Consider the following 14,032-nt stretch of genomic DNA (forward strand, 5'->3'; position numbering starts at 1 on the left):
CCGGCTCGCGGCGCTCGGCGCCCCGGCCCTGACTCGCGCTGCCTGCTCCGTTTGCTGCCCGGGCGTGCTGCAGGGGAGATCCCGCTCACTTCCTTCCCCCGTTCGTCTCGCTTGCAGTGCCTAAAATCAGCCTGCCGCCCCGAGAGGGTCGCCCCTTCCCCGTCCCGCTGCGTTTCTGCCGGCACGCGAGCGCGGGGTTGGGAGGCAGCTCCGGGGCCGGCGCCGGAGCTGCTAGAGGCCGCCGGCCGCCTCCTCCCCGCCCAGCTCCCAGGGCTCTGCCGCGTCCTCGGCTCGCGTTGACGCCGGGCCCGGCGGGGTCCCCGCGGGGCGGCCCGTCTCCCCCTCCGCCTCGCGAGCCTTCCCGCGGCCCCTGCTCGAGCCCGCGCGGGCCGGCGCTGCCCGCGCCGCGAGCACCCACTTACCAGCTTCCTCTGGTTGCTGAGGCAGAAAGTGCAGATCTGTTTGGGCTGGGAGTTCTCGGCGTCGCGCGCCGGGGGGCTGCCGCCGCCGCCGCGGTGGAAGAAGGCTGGCGTGGTGTGGCAGGGCTGCCCGTCCCCGCACGCCTCCCCCACCAGCAGCACGTTGCCCAGGTGGGAGATGTAGCTGGAGGCCAGTCTCAAGGTCTCGATCTTGGAGAGCTTCCTGTCGGCGGGCTCGGTGGGGATGAGCGTCCGGAGGGCGGTGAAGGCGGTGTTGACGCTGTTGGTGCGGTCGCGCTCCCGCGCGTTGGCCGTGTGACGCTGCCGGGGCTCCCTGCTGATCCGGTTGGGTTTCTTGCCGCTCCTCCGCTTGCTGCTCTTGAGGCCGTAGCCGTCGGCGTCCAGGTGGTAGGGCTTCTCGTCGGAGCCGGAGCTCTCGCTGCCGTTCTCCTCGTCCTCCGACAGCATGCTGATCTCGGGGTACAGGTAGCGGCTGGGGGCCGAGCGCAGCATAGCGAAGGACATGTCGGCCGGGAGCGGCGAGGGGGCTGCGCTGGCGGGACCGCCGGGCTCTTCCGAGTTCCTCCTGCTCCGGGTAGCCTCAGCTCCGCGCGCTCATGCTGCTCCGTGGAGTCGGATGCGGGGCGCCGGGGCAGGCTGCCGCCTCGCCGGCGGGCTCTGGCGGGGACGGGGACGGGGATGGGGGCGCGGGGGGTGCCCGTGCCCCGCTGCCGCCCGTGGGCGCCCGCCCGCTCGCTGCTCCGCGCAGAAGGGGTTAAGGGCTCCTACGGCAGCGGCAGCCGGCGGCTGCTCCTCTCCCGACACATGTGCATCTCCCGGCGCCTCCGAGCGCCGCAGGAGCTGGGAGTTTTATAGCACCAGCAGTGGTCAGCCAGGCCCCTCCTCCGCCACTCCGGCTCCGCTCGGCAAAGGGGAGCCGCTCGGCTCCCGCCTACCTGAGCTCCCCTCGGCCGCGGGGGCTCGGCTTAACCCTTGAGAGCTCGGCCGGCGGCTCCTGCCCGCCGAGTGGGGCCGGCCTGCAGCCCCGGGCGCCCGCGGCGTTGCGCCCGCGCGCCGGGGCCTGGCCGCCCCGGGCGCACGTGGGCCGCTGCCGGCGGGCGGCCGGGCTCCCGGGGGTCTCCGGCTGGGGGTCAACGGCGGGACCCCGTGCCGGAGCGGGGAGGGGAGGGGAGCTGCGTGGCCCCTGGGACGGGGGCTGGGGGAGACGGGCTCTGCGGAGCCCGTGCTAGGAAAGCGAGCCCCGGAGCGCGCTCCCTCCTCTCCGCCCGCCCGGACCAAATCCATCCTCCTGCTGCTGCTAATGGGGCAGAGAGGGAGGAATTAACCCTTGCCGAGCTGCCGCCAGCACCGCCTCCGCCGCAGCAGCGGCTCCGGCCTGCTGCGCGCCTGCGGCTCTCACTTCCTCCCTCCTGGGGTATCAAAATCGGTGTCTCTGTCGGGCAGATAGGTGCAGGCGCAGGGGCCGGTCCCGTCCCCGCGGGCACGGCGGCTCGGGCAGACTTYGCTCGGGACGCGCGCGGCGTGCCAGCGGCTCGGCAGAGCCCTCTGCGCGCGGCGTGCCTCCGGCTCCGGGGGTCCGTGCGGGCCGGGGGCTGGCTGCCGCTCGCGCGGCGCTGGCCCGACGGTGTCTGCGCCCACACCTGCGACCGGAGGAAACGCCGGCTTCTCTGTGCTTTCAGGATGTTGTAGGTGAACTTGGGGCTCGTGGCGGAGAGCCCTGTGACCTGGCCTAGGCCGCACCAGCGGTGCAGCCCCACGGCTGCTTCGTTTCGTGGCCCAGACCGTGGGCCGGAGAGGCAGAGGCGCTCCGGGCCCACTCTGCGCCCTCGCAGAGCCGCCAGCCTCTCCGGCCGGGGCCGGGCACGGGGAGCCCGCGCAGCCGGCGCCGCCTGAGCGGGGCTCCCTTCCCTCCGGACCGCGCCGCGCTGCTGGGCAGGCTGCTGTCGGCTCCTCTCCCGCGGGGCGAAACGCGCCTGCCTGCCGGTCCCAGGCCTGGAAGYCCGTCCGTCCTGCAGGGATCCCGCGCCTGCGCCGGCAGCGATGCTGCGACCAGCGTCCCCGCTCCTGCCGCACACGGGCCGGGAGCTCGCCAGACCCAGGCCGCCGGGAGGGCGCAGCCGCCGCCGCGGCCCCCTCCCAGCCTGCTGCACGCAGAGCCCCGGGTCTCGGCTGCGCGGGGGCCCACGGCCTGCCGGGCTCCGCGAGCCGCTCCTGCTCCCTCGCTGCTCCCCACACATGCTGCTCTGCTCCGGCTCCAGGAAAAGGCCCTTTGCCAGGCCCTCCCTGGAAGAAGGGGAGTCCGGGACGCCCGCCTCACCTGCCACGGGGTTGCCACGGCCTTCTAATGCACTTGGTTTCGTTGATGAGCAGCAGTTTAACTTAGCCAAAAATGAAAATCGCCATTTGTCGTGCAGGTGTCGGCTTTCCCCCCGGGGTCCCCCAGTGAGCAGTGCACCGCGGCCCCCTGCCAGTGGGAGCTCCGCGCAGTGCTGTCCTTCCTAGCCAGTGTTTCCCACCTTTGCAGTGTCCTACGACAGTTAATCAGCAGTCTCAGCGGCTTCTGAAACCCAAGCCACTGTCATCTCCTTCCACCGCGCTGGGTGCTTACCACGTGTGCTTTGCAAACGCAGGCTCCTGTAGGCATCTGCTTTTGTTTAGCCCTCCTAATGATCTTGCTTTTCCCTAGCAGCTTTTACCGAGTGCAGTCCCCAGGCACTTTCCCTGCACGATCCCTCCTGGCGAGAAGCACCTCCATTTCCCTGAGCCCAAAGATCCCCGCTGCAGTCCAGCCCCGGCTCTGTTACCTGGAGCTGGGCCCGCCCGCCTGGTGCTGCRGCGGGCGGCCTGGGACGGCTGCCTGCTCCCCCGCACTCCTTGGACGGAAGCACCGGGCTCCTGCCTTTAATGCTCCCTTTTGAATCGGCTGCTCTCCGGCTTCAGGCGGAGCTGCCTTCCTCTGCTCGCCCCAACCCCCCGGCGAGCAGCCCCGCGGAGCCGTGCAGGCTTTCCCAAGTCCGGGCCCTCCGAAGCGTCCCGTCCCGTCCCGCTGGAGGAGCCCTGTCCTGCGGGAAGGGCAGCCGGGGATGCCGGTGGTGCAGAGCGGCTCCAGCCCAGTCGTCCCCCGGGGGGATCCCCTCTGGGGACAGCGCTTCTCCGGCCGCAACCGATCCCAGGATCCCTCCGTCTGCCTGTTCCCCGCTGCTCGGCCCCTCGCCGGGAGCGCCCCGGCCTGCGTCTCCGGGCTGGGCAGGGTGGCATGGCGGAGATTGCCCCRTCCCCTTTCTCCTCCACGTGGACCGGATATTTTCAAGCAAAGAATCTTTCCTATGAAGCTCTCCAGCTGCCAGGAATGTGCGTCTAGGAATGCCCAGGGCCCATCCAAGAACAACTTCCAGACGCGAGGCTGAGTGACGGCGTCCCTCGCGCGCGGGGGCTCCAGCCTCCCTCGCGCTCCCTTGGAGAGCGCAGCTCGCCGGCGGCGATGCCTCCGCCGCCCCGCCGCGGGGCCCTTGCTACCGGGCTGCTTCGGCCACCGCTAAGAAACTCCGTCTGGGAGGAACGTTTCCTTTCTCGGCCCGCCGGGGGTGGGAGGAGGAGGACCCAGAGCCCGCTCGCTCGGCGGTTGCTAATTCGCCTCGGACCGCAGCCCGCCGTTCGTCCGTGGCCGCTGCAGGCGTGCRAGGCCCTGCCGAGAGCCTGCTCCCRGCGTGCCTGCTCTGTGCTGCCGGCACCGTCYGYGCTCTGGGCTTTGCTCCGGAGCMGCCAARGCTGCGGACACCCRCCCGGGGCCTCCCTGCGTCCTCGTCGGCAGCCCCGGGGACGGCAGGGAGTGCTCCGGGGCAGGAGCGCTCCGGGGGCGCCTGCCGGCGCCGAGCCTGTCCCTGCGACTCCACGCCTGCCTTGCAGGTGCTCCGCGGTCACCTCCGGCTTCGGGGCCGGGCTGCGGCCCTGGGGCGCAAGTGGGCAGGGGCACGGGGTGCCCGAACACGGGACCCGGGGCTCGGACCGCAGGGGAGAGCSTTCCAGGCCTGCGATGCCCGAGGGGACTGCTGCGATCTGCTCCGTCCTCCTGGCACGAGCTTCGCCCGGGGGTTCCTGCGTCAAGGCCGCAGCTCCTGCCCGCGCTGGAGCAGGCCTTCGGGAAGAGACGCCCGCTCTGGGCTGCCGGGCTGCAGCGAGGCCGCGCTCCCTGCGCGGCAGCCCGTGTTGCTGAAAGCGCGCGCCTGGTTCCCGCGCCGACCGCGCCGCTGCGACGGCGCGCTGCAGCTCGCCTGCTGCGCTGCCGCTGCACTGAGGAGCCGAGCGCGCGCGGAGCTTTCCCCGTGTAAGCGCGGCTGTGGCACGACAAGGTGGAGAGCGCGTCACGCGCGGAGGAGGGGGTGAGCGGAAGCAGAGCCTGCCCCTTCCCCGGGCCGCAGAGCGCAGGCAGGCGGTCTGCGTCCTTGCCGCCGTGCCGTCACGCAGGCACCTGTAGGACGTCACGCGCTGCTGATCCCTCCCGCTGCCTGCCCGCGGCTGGCAAAGGCGTCTCGCCCTGCGCGGCCGGCCCGCATCCCCGCGGGCTGCTCGGGCGGGATCCCGGCCGCCCGCTGCCGTCGCCGCTGCAGCACAGCGCTGGCAAGCGTGCCTCGCGGGTGTCCGGCTCGGCGCGGGCAGCACCAGGCTCTCCCCGGCCCCTCGGAGCTGCCCTTGGCCCGTTCGGACGCTACGGGCAGCCTGAGCTCCGTACCGCGTGGCGGCTGCTGCCGCTGCCTGGCGGCCCTCGGGGAGCTGCCGCTCGCCCCGAAAGCATCCTGCTCAGCGCAGGCATCTTCCCTGCCTGGCATCCCGGGCACCCCTGGGCTTTGGCAGCGCACGGGCAGGCGCGGGGGGCTCTGCCGGCTGCCAAAGCCGCGTGCGTAGCGGGCGGCTTCCCGGGGCCCGCGGCAGCCGTTGCCGACGCTGATGGGGAAATTCCTGGCCGATTTCCCGGGGGGCAGCGCACATCCTGCGCTGACGTGTGCGCAGGGAGTGATGGATGGGTCCGGCGTGGCCCCGGGGGCTCCCGCCGGCTCTGCCTTCTGGGGGCTCCTGGCGCCTTTCCCTGGGAGCTCTGTGTAGTTCGCAGGTGTTTATGGGGACCAGATGGTGCCGCGGGGTGAGGGTGAGCCCTGACTGCGGGCTGTGCGGGGCACAGGTCACCTTCACACCTCCTTCCCCGGGTGTTTGTAATTGGGGCCGGGGTCTCTGCGTTTTGTAAACGCGAGTGCTGCTGGAGAGAGGCCTCGCTCCCCGCCGGGCCCGGGGCTCTGCCCGGCACCGCCAGCCCCTTTCCGTCCCGCGGCCCGGCGGCAGCGGGAGGACGCGGCTGTGGGAGATGCCGCGGGCCAGGCAGGGCTGCCCGCGGGCGACGCGCTGCCCTCCCGCTGCCCTCCCTCCCTCGGCCCCCGGGCAGGCACGATCCGGCCCTTYGGTACCACGTCGGTACCAGCTACCGCGAGCCTGGAGCCTCCCGCGAGCCCTGGAAGCGGCCGGGCCCGCTGCCCGCCCGCTCTTACCGCCCTCCCCAGGGGCTGGCGGCCGGCTCCACCACGCTCAGCCGGGGCAGCTGGGCTTGGTGAAGCCGTGAAAGGCTTTTCCAGCCTTCCTCCTTTGGTAAATGAGCCCAGCTGGGTGCTTCCCGTGACACTTACTCCCCCCGGGCCGGAAGGGCTGGCACGCTCCGGCGGGCAGGGGAGGACACCAAGTGCCCGGCTCGCTGRGGACGTCTCAGCCCAGCTTGGACACGTGTTCTCAGGCTGGACCCCAACTCCCTCTGCAGCTCTGGGGTTCAGTTATTGCCCTCYCGAATCCGCCAGTGCCGCCTCCTTCCCCTTCCCGCTTGCCATTCCTGTGCCRGCAGCGCCGGGCCACGGGGGGATGCCAGGGTGGTGCAGGGCCGCGGTGGATGCTGGCAGCTCGTGGCAGGGGGCTGCTTCGTGCCCGCTGCAAGGGAACGGAGTGGCCCTGCTTCCCATCAGCGTGTACTCGAGCAGGGAGAGTCRACTGCCCCTGCCTCTCCTGCCTTGCCTTCATCTCCCCCTCTGGCACCCAGGGGTGCATCTGCGTGAAGCTGTGCTGATCCCTCATGCTGCCTTTCTATCCACCCTCCCCCAGGATATTCGCAACACGGTGGGCAACATCCCCATGGAGTGGTACCAGGACTTCCCACACATCGGCTACAACCTGGAGGGCAAGAAGATCTACAAGCCCATCCGGAACAAGGATGAGCTGGACAAGTTCCTGGAGAAGATGGAGAACCCYGACTACTGGTGAGCAAGGATCAACGTGCCACGTGCTGCGCTGCTTGCCCTGCTGCAAGGCGTGCGCGCAGCCCYGGGACTGCCTGTGTCCCTGCGCGTGGGGACGGGGACTCGGAGCACCCTGGCTCTCCCAGAGCCCTGCGCAGAGCGCAGGCTGGAGACCTTGATGTCTCCTGATGTGACTTCTGGCACTGTGTGGCTTTGGGAGCCAAGAGCCTCAAGGTAGTGGGGGGCTCAAGTTCACCTTCAAGGGACAGACAGACGGACACCGCAGTGTAACCCTAGTTCTGTCTCACCTGGTTCCCTGCAGGCGAACAGTCCAGGACAAGATGACCGGTGCAGACATAAAGCTGACAGACGAACAGGTGGACCTGGTGCATCGGCTCCAGAGAGGGCAGTTTGGAGACGTCCACTTCGATCCCTATGAGGTAGGGCTRCGGCATGCCCATGGCAGGAGGGAGTGGTGGCTCCTGCCGCTGCGTTTCCCCAGAGCCGTTTGGGAAAGGCAGGGGCAGCGCAGCTGCTGCAGCCACCCAGATCTGTGTCTCCCCAGCCAGCCGTTGACTTCTTCAGCCACGAGGTCATGATCCACCCTGTGACAAATCGCCCAGCAGACAAGCGGAGCTTCATCCCCTCCCTTATTGAGAAGGAAAAGGTGAGAGATCCGAGGGCACCCTGGGTGGGTTGGTCCAGAGGAGCTGGGAGCACAAAGCCGAGCTCCAGGCCTGCGACTGAAGTCCCCACGTGGGCAGCAGCGCTGAAGGCTGGTGACTGCGGCTGCTTTCCTGTCTCAGGCATATCTAGTAGTCCATCTTATCCATGCTATGGCCTACCCATATCCACCGCCATCCCCATGGTGGCTGTTCCTGCTGCAGCGGTTCCTGTGCACATACAAAGCTGTGCTGAGGCCTCGAGTCCTCTGCAGCCCCCCCCACATAGGGGTCTCAGGCCTGCGGAGCTCTGCACTGCCTCAGAGGCATTCATAGCCCTCTTTACATCACACACATCCTGCTCCCCAAGCTCGCAGAGCGCTGTGGCTCCTGGGGTTGACCTGTCCCTGCCTTACAGGTCTCCAAGCTAGTCCACGCCATCAAGATGGGCTGGATCAAGCCCCRCAAGCCCAAGGAAGATGCACCTACCTACTATGACCTCTGGGCCCATGAGGATCCCAACTCCATCCTGGGCCGGCACAAGATGCACGTCCCAGCCCCCAAGATGAAGCTTCCTGGCCATGAGGAATCCTACAACCCCCCACCCGAGTACCTGCCCAGTGAAGAGGAGGTATGGGGCAGCTGTGAGGGGTCAGCAGCTGACAGAAGGAAGCACTGGGCATATGGGGAGTTCAGCAGGTGCTGGGGGCACAAGAAGGGCTGTGAGGAGGACTGTGGTGCCCTGTGTGCTGGGGCATGGGGAAGTGCTGCATCTCAGAGGGTGTCATAGAGACAACGAGAAAATTGTCATTATATAGAGCTGAGTCGAGACCTCACAAAGGAAATATTAAAGCAAATGTTCTTCAGCCCCCAAAGAGAAGTGGGGCTGCCTTGCAGAGAGAAGGGCCTCCAGGTGGACAGCAAGGAACAGCCTTCAGCCTAAACTAGTGCTGGGCATCACTAGTGAGCAAAGGTCAYCCAGGAGGAGTAATGGAGGGTGTTGGGGTGAGAGGCCAGAGCACAGGGGAAGGAGAAGCTGCACTCCCTGCACTCACACCTGGGCCTGGCAAGAGGGGATTTCAGAGCTCAGAGAACAGGGATGAGACATTGTAGGTTCACTAGCCAGGATTGGGATCATCTTGTGAGCTAGCAGCAGTGAAAGCAGGGCCCCTACTCAATCTGGGAAGGAAACATGTGATCTGGGGATCTGGGCAGTTGCCAGCTTGTTGGTCCAACCTTGAAGGCTTGCCATGGTCAAAGCAGACCCTGAGAAAAGCTGTAGTAAACAAGCCTTCTAAACAGACGTGGAGACGTTGGGGGCAGAGCAGGGTAGGCATGGTGTGAAGATTCCTGCCTCGCAGACTGGTGAGATCCTGGTGCTTCCGAAGGAAGAATGAGGCAAGCCAGAACCCGGCTGCAGGATGGTTCTTGGCTTGGGAGGGGATGTGCTGGGTTGGGGCAGCAGGACCTGGCTGTCCAGGAGCGTGCGTCCAGACCTGGCCATGCTGCCAGGCGGCACTCTCCGTGTGTGCGCGGCTGACCCGGGCTGCCCTCTGCCCCGCAGAAGCTGGCCTGGGAGCAGCAGGAGCCRGCCGAGCGGAAGCTGAACTTCGTGCCTCAGCAGTACCGGTACCTGCGGGCAGTGCCTGCCTATTCCCGCTTCATCCACGAGCGCTTTGAGCGCTGCCTGGACCTCTACCTCTGCCCGCGCCAAAGGAAGATGCGGGTGAGAGCCCCTCACGCCCCCAGCGTCCCCCTGTCCTGGAGACCTTGCAGGCTGGCCCTGGGTTGGGGCTGTAGCTGTGCCGGCAGAGGCAGAAGCGCTGTCCTGTGCTTCCCTCCTGGGCCTGGTCTGTCCAAAGCCCTGCACCCTTGGCAGCCTCCGTGCCTGCTTGCCTGGGGACTGCGACCCTCGTGCCATGCGCTCATGGGGCAGCAGCCCCAGTCCAGCCCCCCCCCCCCCCCATCGGTCTGACAAGCTGCCTCTCCTGCAGGTGAACGTGGACCCGGAGGACTTGATCCCCAAACTGCCGAAGCCACGGGACCTGCAGCCGTTCCCCACCACCCAGGCCCTGGTAAGTCCACACGTGGCGCCGTGTGCGTGCCCGGTTGGCGTGGGAGGTGCCCAAGCTGGTCCTGGTCGGATGCAGCGTGTCCCCGTGTCCGTAGACACCAGCCTAGCCACAGCTGGGCAGGGCAGGGGGCTGCCATCGGGGAGGAACGAGGGCCCCACGGCCGGTGGGGCTCGGTGGGATGCAGACACCTGCCTTCCTCTAGACACAAACACCGCCCGCCTCCCCAGCCTCCTCGCTGATGCCGTGGCGGTGCAGGGGGGTCCCCAAAAGGCCTGCTGAGCTGCACGGGGACCCTCACCCACTTCTCGTCTCCCTCCTCAGGTCTACCGCGGGCACACCAGCCTGGTGCGGTGCCTCAGCGTCTCCCCCAGTGGGCAGTGGCTGGTGTCAGGTAAGGGTTTGCACTCCGGACCGGGGGCTCCAGGACGTGCCGCAGGCCCGGCCCCAGAGCAGGAGCCGGGCCTGGTGGCCCCCCATGCCAGCGTGGGCTGGGGGAGCTGGTCTGGTCACCGCGTGCACGGGCAAGAGCCACAGCTCCGCCAGCCCTGCTCAGCCACGCGCCGCGGCGCAGGGCTGTGGGGGAAGCCCAGGCACCGGGCTCCCGGCCTGGGCGCCAGCATCCATCCCTGGCAGCCGCTCGGCCAGCGGAGCCAGCGCCGGCCGGGCCCGCGGGGAGGAGCGTGGCCTCCAGCAGGCCCTGTGGGTTTTTCCAGCCGCCTTCGGGACCCCACCCAGGAGCCTGCGTCTCTCCCGCCACTCAGCAGTGGAGAAAGTGAGGCTGGAGAGTGAAGGGAGCAGCCCTGAGCAGCCAGCCGGAGGCTGGAGATTGAGAGCAGATGGCAGTTTAATAGCCCACAAGGCACATGTGCTTTTTATAGTGCTCGAGTTTCCAGGCTGCCAGCTCCCGGTGGCCCGCGTTGTCAGCCCATTGCACAACGTGGAATTCCTGGCCCGCGGCTGGGAAAGTGGCTGAGATCAGGCGTTAAAAATAACCCGACCTGCAGGGACACGTGCGCGCTGCGCGTTACCTGCTTCTTCCGCCACCAGCACCTCTGCGGCTGCCTGCGCGCYGGCGGGCGGAAAGACCTGCCCGGGACGGGAGCCTGGTCTGCGCTTTCTGCGCTCGCTGGGCCGTGCYGGGGCCGGGGCCGGGGCGGGCACGCTGCCAGCACAGCAGCTGTGCCGGGAGCCAGGTGCCGAGGCCTGCATTGGGCAGGGGACTGCGGGCCTCGGAGCCTGCTGCATCCCTCTTGCAGCTCGGGATGCTCCTCTCCCGAGGCAGCGAGCGGGGTCCGTGCTGAGCTGCGGTGGCAGAGCCCTTGGGGTGAGTCACGCAGACCCTGGCCCAGGCCCATCGCGTCCTGTCCTGCAGGCTCCGATGACTGCACGGTGCGCTTCTGGGAGGTGAGCACGGCTCGCTGCATGAAAACCCTTCCCGTGGCCGGCGTGGTGAAGAGCGTCGCCTGGAACCCCAACCCCACCAGCTGCCTGGTGGCCATCGCTGTGTGAGTGACCTGCTTAATAGTCACCATCCTCCAGCCRGCAGCGTCTCAGGAGCTTCCTGAGCTGCCGGGGTTGCTGGATTTCCACTTYGAGAGTCTATCCAGCAGCCATGGCACATCTGTAACGCATGGCCCCTGCAGTGAGGCCTTCCACACGGCCTGCTGTGAGCAGAGCCAGCTCTGAGTGGCATGGCCCTACCTTCCGTGCCACTCGATGGGCCTCACTCTTGCTGAGGAGGGATCGATCAGTTCCCACCATCCTGGCCAGGTACTTTCAGGCTATAGCAGAGCACCACAATGTCCTCCCTCACCTGGCGCTTTTCCAGCCTGAGGGCTCCTGGCCTGTGGAGTGGCCCAGTGGGCTTGCAGATTCCCGCATGCCCCTGCCACCCTGGCCCTGCGCTGGGGCCATCCCGTGACTTCGCAGGACTTGTCGAGGCGGCRGTCATGTGTCTGCCCCGGCCCTGATGCGTGCACTCTTCCCTGCTGCAGGGAGCAGTCAGTGCTGCTGGTGAACCCCAGCCTGGGGGACAAGCTGCTCTACGGGGCCACCGACCAGCTGCTCGAGTCCTACGTGGCGCCGGAGGAGGAGCGGGTGCAGCCCGTCCAGTGGGTCACAGCCACCACTGAGGAGCACAGCAAGGGCATCCGGCTGGTTGTCCAGCATAGCCGGGTACGGATGGGGCAGCCTCACAGGGAGCCGCTCGGAAAGCGAGTGCTTGGGCGGGWGGTTCCCTGGGGAAGGTGAGGGCCATCCCTACCCCGTGGGTCTGCAGGTGCTGGGAGCTGGTCCCCCGGGAACGGGGCCCCGGCTGGCCGTGACCGTCTCCTACCCTGCTCTCTGCAGCCTGTGAAGCAGGTGACCTGGCACGGCAAAGGCGACTACTTCGCCAGCGTCCTGGCTGACAACAGCAACATGCAAGTGCTGATCCACCAGACCAGCAAGCGCTGGAGCCAGAACCCCTTCCGCAAGAGCAAGGGGCTGGTGCAGTGTGTGCTCTTCCACCCCATCCGGCCTTACTTCTTCGTGGCCACGCAGCGCTATGTCCGCGTCTACAACCTCCTCAAGCAGGAGCTCACCAAGAAGCTGATGACGAATTGCAAGTGGGTGTCCAGTATGGCCATCCACCCTGGAGGTACGTGGCCTGTGTGCGCTCCCAAGGAGCTGCCTGGCCTTGCTTCACCCCTCTCCTTCAMGCTGTACCTGCTCAGGCATGCTCAGCCATGACCCAGCACCTCCAGGGAGGTGGCAGACTCAGGGTGACCCAGCAAGCTGGGATGAAGCATCCCACTCAGCCCAGGCCCTCGGAGGTGCAGCCAGGGCCTGGGAGAGCCTGGTGCTGGCGGGACATCGTGTGAGTGTGCTGGTGACACCCTGTTCCCTCTCACAGGTGACAACATCATCTGTGGCAGCTATGACAGCAAGCTGGCCTGGTTCGACTTGGACCTCTCCACCAGACCCTACCAGCTGCTGCGGTGAGCCCCCRAGCCGGGCTGGCGTCGTGCTCGCTGCCGGAGCAGAGCCCTGCAGGGAGGCTCCCTGCGTGCAGGGCCTCCCAGTTAGCTGTGCCCCACAGCCCCAGAGCTCCCCAGGGCCTGTTCCCAGGGATAGTCCCTCTCCAGGGACCTGGCTGCAGGGGAAGGCCCAGACAGATCCTGTCGGGTGGTCCCAGGAGCAGCCGTCCCTGCCCCAGCACGTTGACGCCTTGCAGGTCCTGTGCAAGCTGGGGTGGGAGGACAGTGAGCACAGGCCTGGTGCTGGCGGGTGCTGGGCTGCTTTGAGCACTGCCCACAGAAGGTCCCAGTCTGCCCCAGTTGCCCCCGTCCTCCCGTGCACAGGTGCTTGCAGCTGCGTCGGCTGCCGCAGGCACGGCGCAGCCGCAGGGCGGGCGTCCTCCCCGGCCCGTGACAGCCCGTGGTCTTCGCAGGCATCACAAGAAGGCGCTGAGGAGCGTGGCCTTCCACAAGCACTACCCGCTCTTCGCCTCGGGCTCCGACGACGGCAGCGTCATCGTGTGCCACGGCATGGTGTACAGGTACGTTGGGGGTAGGGGGGGGATCCGCAGGGGTTTGTAGCCCGGTGCCCCGTCCTCGGGCAGGGCACAGCGTGTGCTGCCCCTGGAGGGCTGCTGGAGGAGGGAGGCGGTGTGCTGCCCCACGCGTCCGGAGGGGTGCCAGCGCTGGTGGGGGCATCGCCGACTCTGTTGGAGCACCCTGGGGGGGAGGTGGGAGCTAAAGCCCTGCTCTGACTGCTCTTCTCCAACACAGTGACCTGCTGCAGAACCCGCTGCTGGTGCCCGTGAAGGTGCTCAAGGGCCACGCGCTCACGTGGGACCTGGGCGTCCTCGATGTGCTCTTCCATCCCACCCAGCCCTGGGTCTTCTCGTCGGGCGCGGACGGCACGGTCCGACTCTTCACGTAGCTGCCGCCCGGCACCGGTGCCCTGCCACAGGCTGCCGCGGGCGAGGGGCAGCCCCGGCCCCGCCGCGCTGTGGCCGCAGCGCCTCCAGCAGGGCCTGCGCACGGACTCCTGGGGATTCAGTCGCTCATTAAACTCTTTGGGATACAGTCCTGGGGCTGCGTCGCTTCGTCCTGCACTGCCAGCTGAGCCACAGCTGGGGCCCGACYGGCGCCCGGGGGCCGCGTGGACTCGCTAGACCCTCGTGGGGCTGCCGGAAGGCTGCAGCTGAGGCTGGGCCCCAAGTGCACGGCACGGCCCAGCCGGGCTCCCGGCTGGAGGGGAGGGAGGATGGGGCTCGGAAACGGGGTGGGGGGCGGGGATGGATGGGGCTGCGGGGGCGGAGGGGACGCCCTCGGCCCTCCGCAGGGTCTCCAGCCTGTCCCCGCACGCCCTCGAGCTGCTCCCGCACCGTCTGCACTCGGGGGGCTGGCGCATTCGCCAGCGCCCTCCTGCGCAGGCTCTGCCTCCGCAGCGCCTCGGCCCAGGGTCCCCCCGGCCCCGGGGTCCCGGGAGCCACCAGGGCCCCGCGCGCTGCCCTCTGCACCCTGCGGCCCGACAGCCACCGTGAGCTCATCCCGCGCGTGAGCTCAGGGCTGGCCGGGGGCCAGGCCGGCTGCTGGAAC

General features: G+C 68.4%; 2 protein-coding genes across 2 annotated transcripts in view; one reads left to right on the forward strand and one right to left on the reverse strand.

The window, feature by feature from the left end:
* SCX (scleraxis bHLH transcription factor) overlaps nt 1-1,371 on the reverse strand; it is an 8,108-nt gene extending 6,737 nt beyond the window's left edge. The window contains exon 1 of the mRNA XM_085317785.1: nt 423-1,371. Coding sequence (XP_085173911.1) covers nt 423-944 — 522 coding nt within the window. The 5' untranslated portion in view covers nt 945-1,371. The remainder of the gene's footprint in view (nt 1-422) is intronic.
* Nucleotides 1-13,516, forward strand: part of BOP1 (BOP1 ribosomal biogenesis factor) — a gene marked incomplete at its 5' end in the record, with an annotated part of 65,479 nt that extends 51,963 nt beyond the window's left edge. Inside the window, 13 exons of the mRNA XM_085317780.1 lie at nt 6,576-6,730; nt 7,032-7,149; nt 7,275-7,376; nt 7,790-8,002; nt 8,936-9,097; nt 9,366-9,446; nt 9,768-9,837; nt 10,819-10,951; nt 11,441-11,621; nt 11,796-12,084; nt 12,340-12,424; nt 12,877-12,984; nt 13,217-13,516. Of these exons, the coding sequence (XP_085173906.1) occupies nt 6,576-6,730; nt 7,032-7,149; nt 7,275-7,376; nt 7,790-8,002; nt 8,936-9,097; nt 9,366-9,446; nt 9,768-9,837; nt 10,819-10,951; nt 11,441-11,621; nt 11,796-12,084; nt 12,340-12,424; nt 12,877-12,984; nt 13,217-13,370 (1,851 nt within the window). The remainder of the gene's footprint in view (nt 1-6,575; nt 6,731-7,031; nt 7,150-7,274; nt 7,377-7,789; nt 8,003-8,935; nt 9,098-9,365; nt 9,447-9,767; nt 9,838-10,818; nt 10,952-11,440; nt 11,622-11,795; nt 12,085-12,339; nt 12,425-12,876; nt 12,985-13,216) is intronic.
* Nucleotides 13,517-14,032: the final 516 nt, after the last annotated feature.

The sequence above is a fragment of the Rhea americana genome, unplaced genomic scaffold, assembly GCF_003343005.1.
Source record: "Rhea americana isolate MKP2758 unplaced genomic scaffold, rheAme1 scaffold_505, whole genome shotgun sequence".
Classification (NCBI taxonomy): Eukaryota; Metazoa; Chordata; class Aves; order Rheiformes; family Rheidae; genus Rhea; species Rhea americana.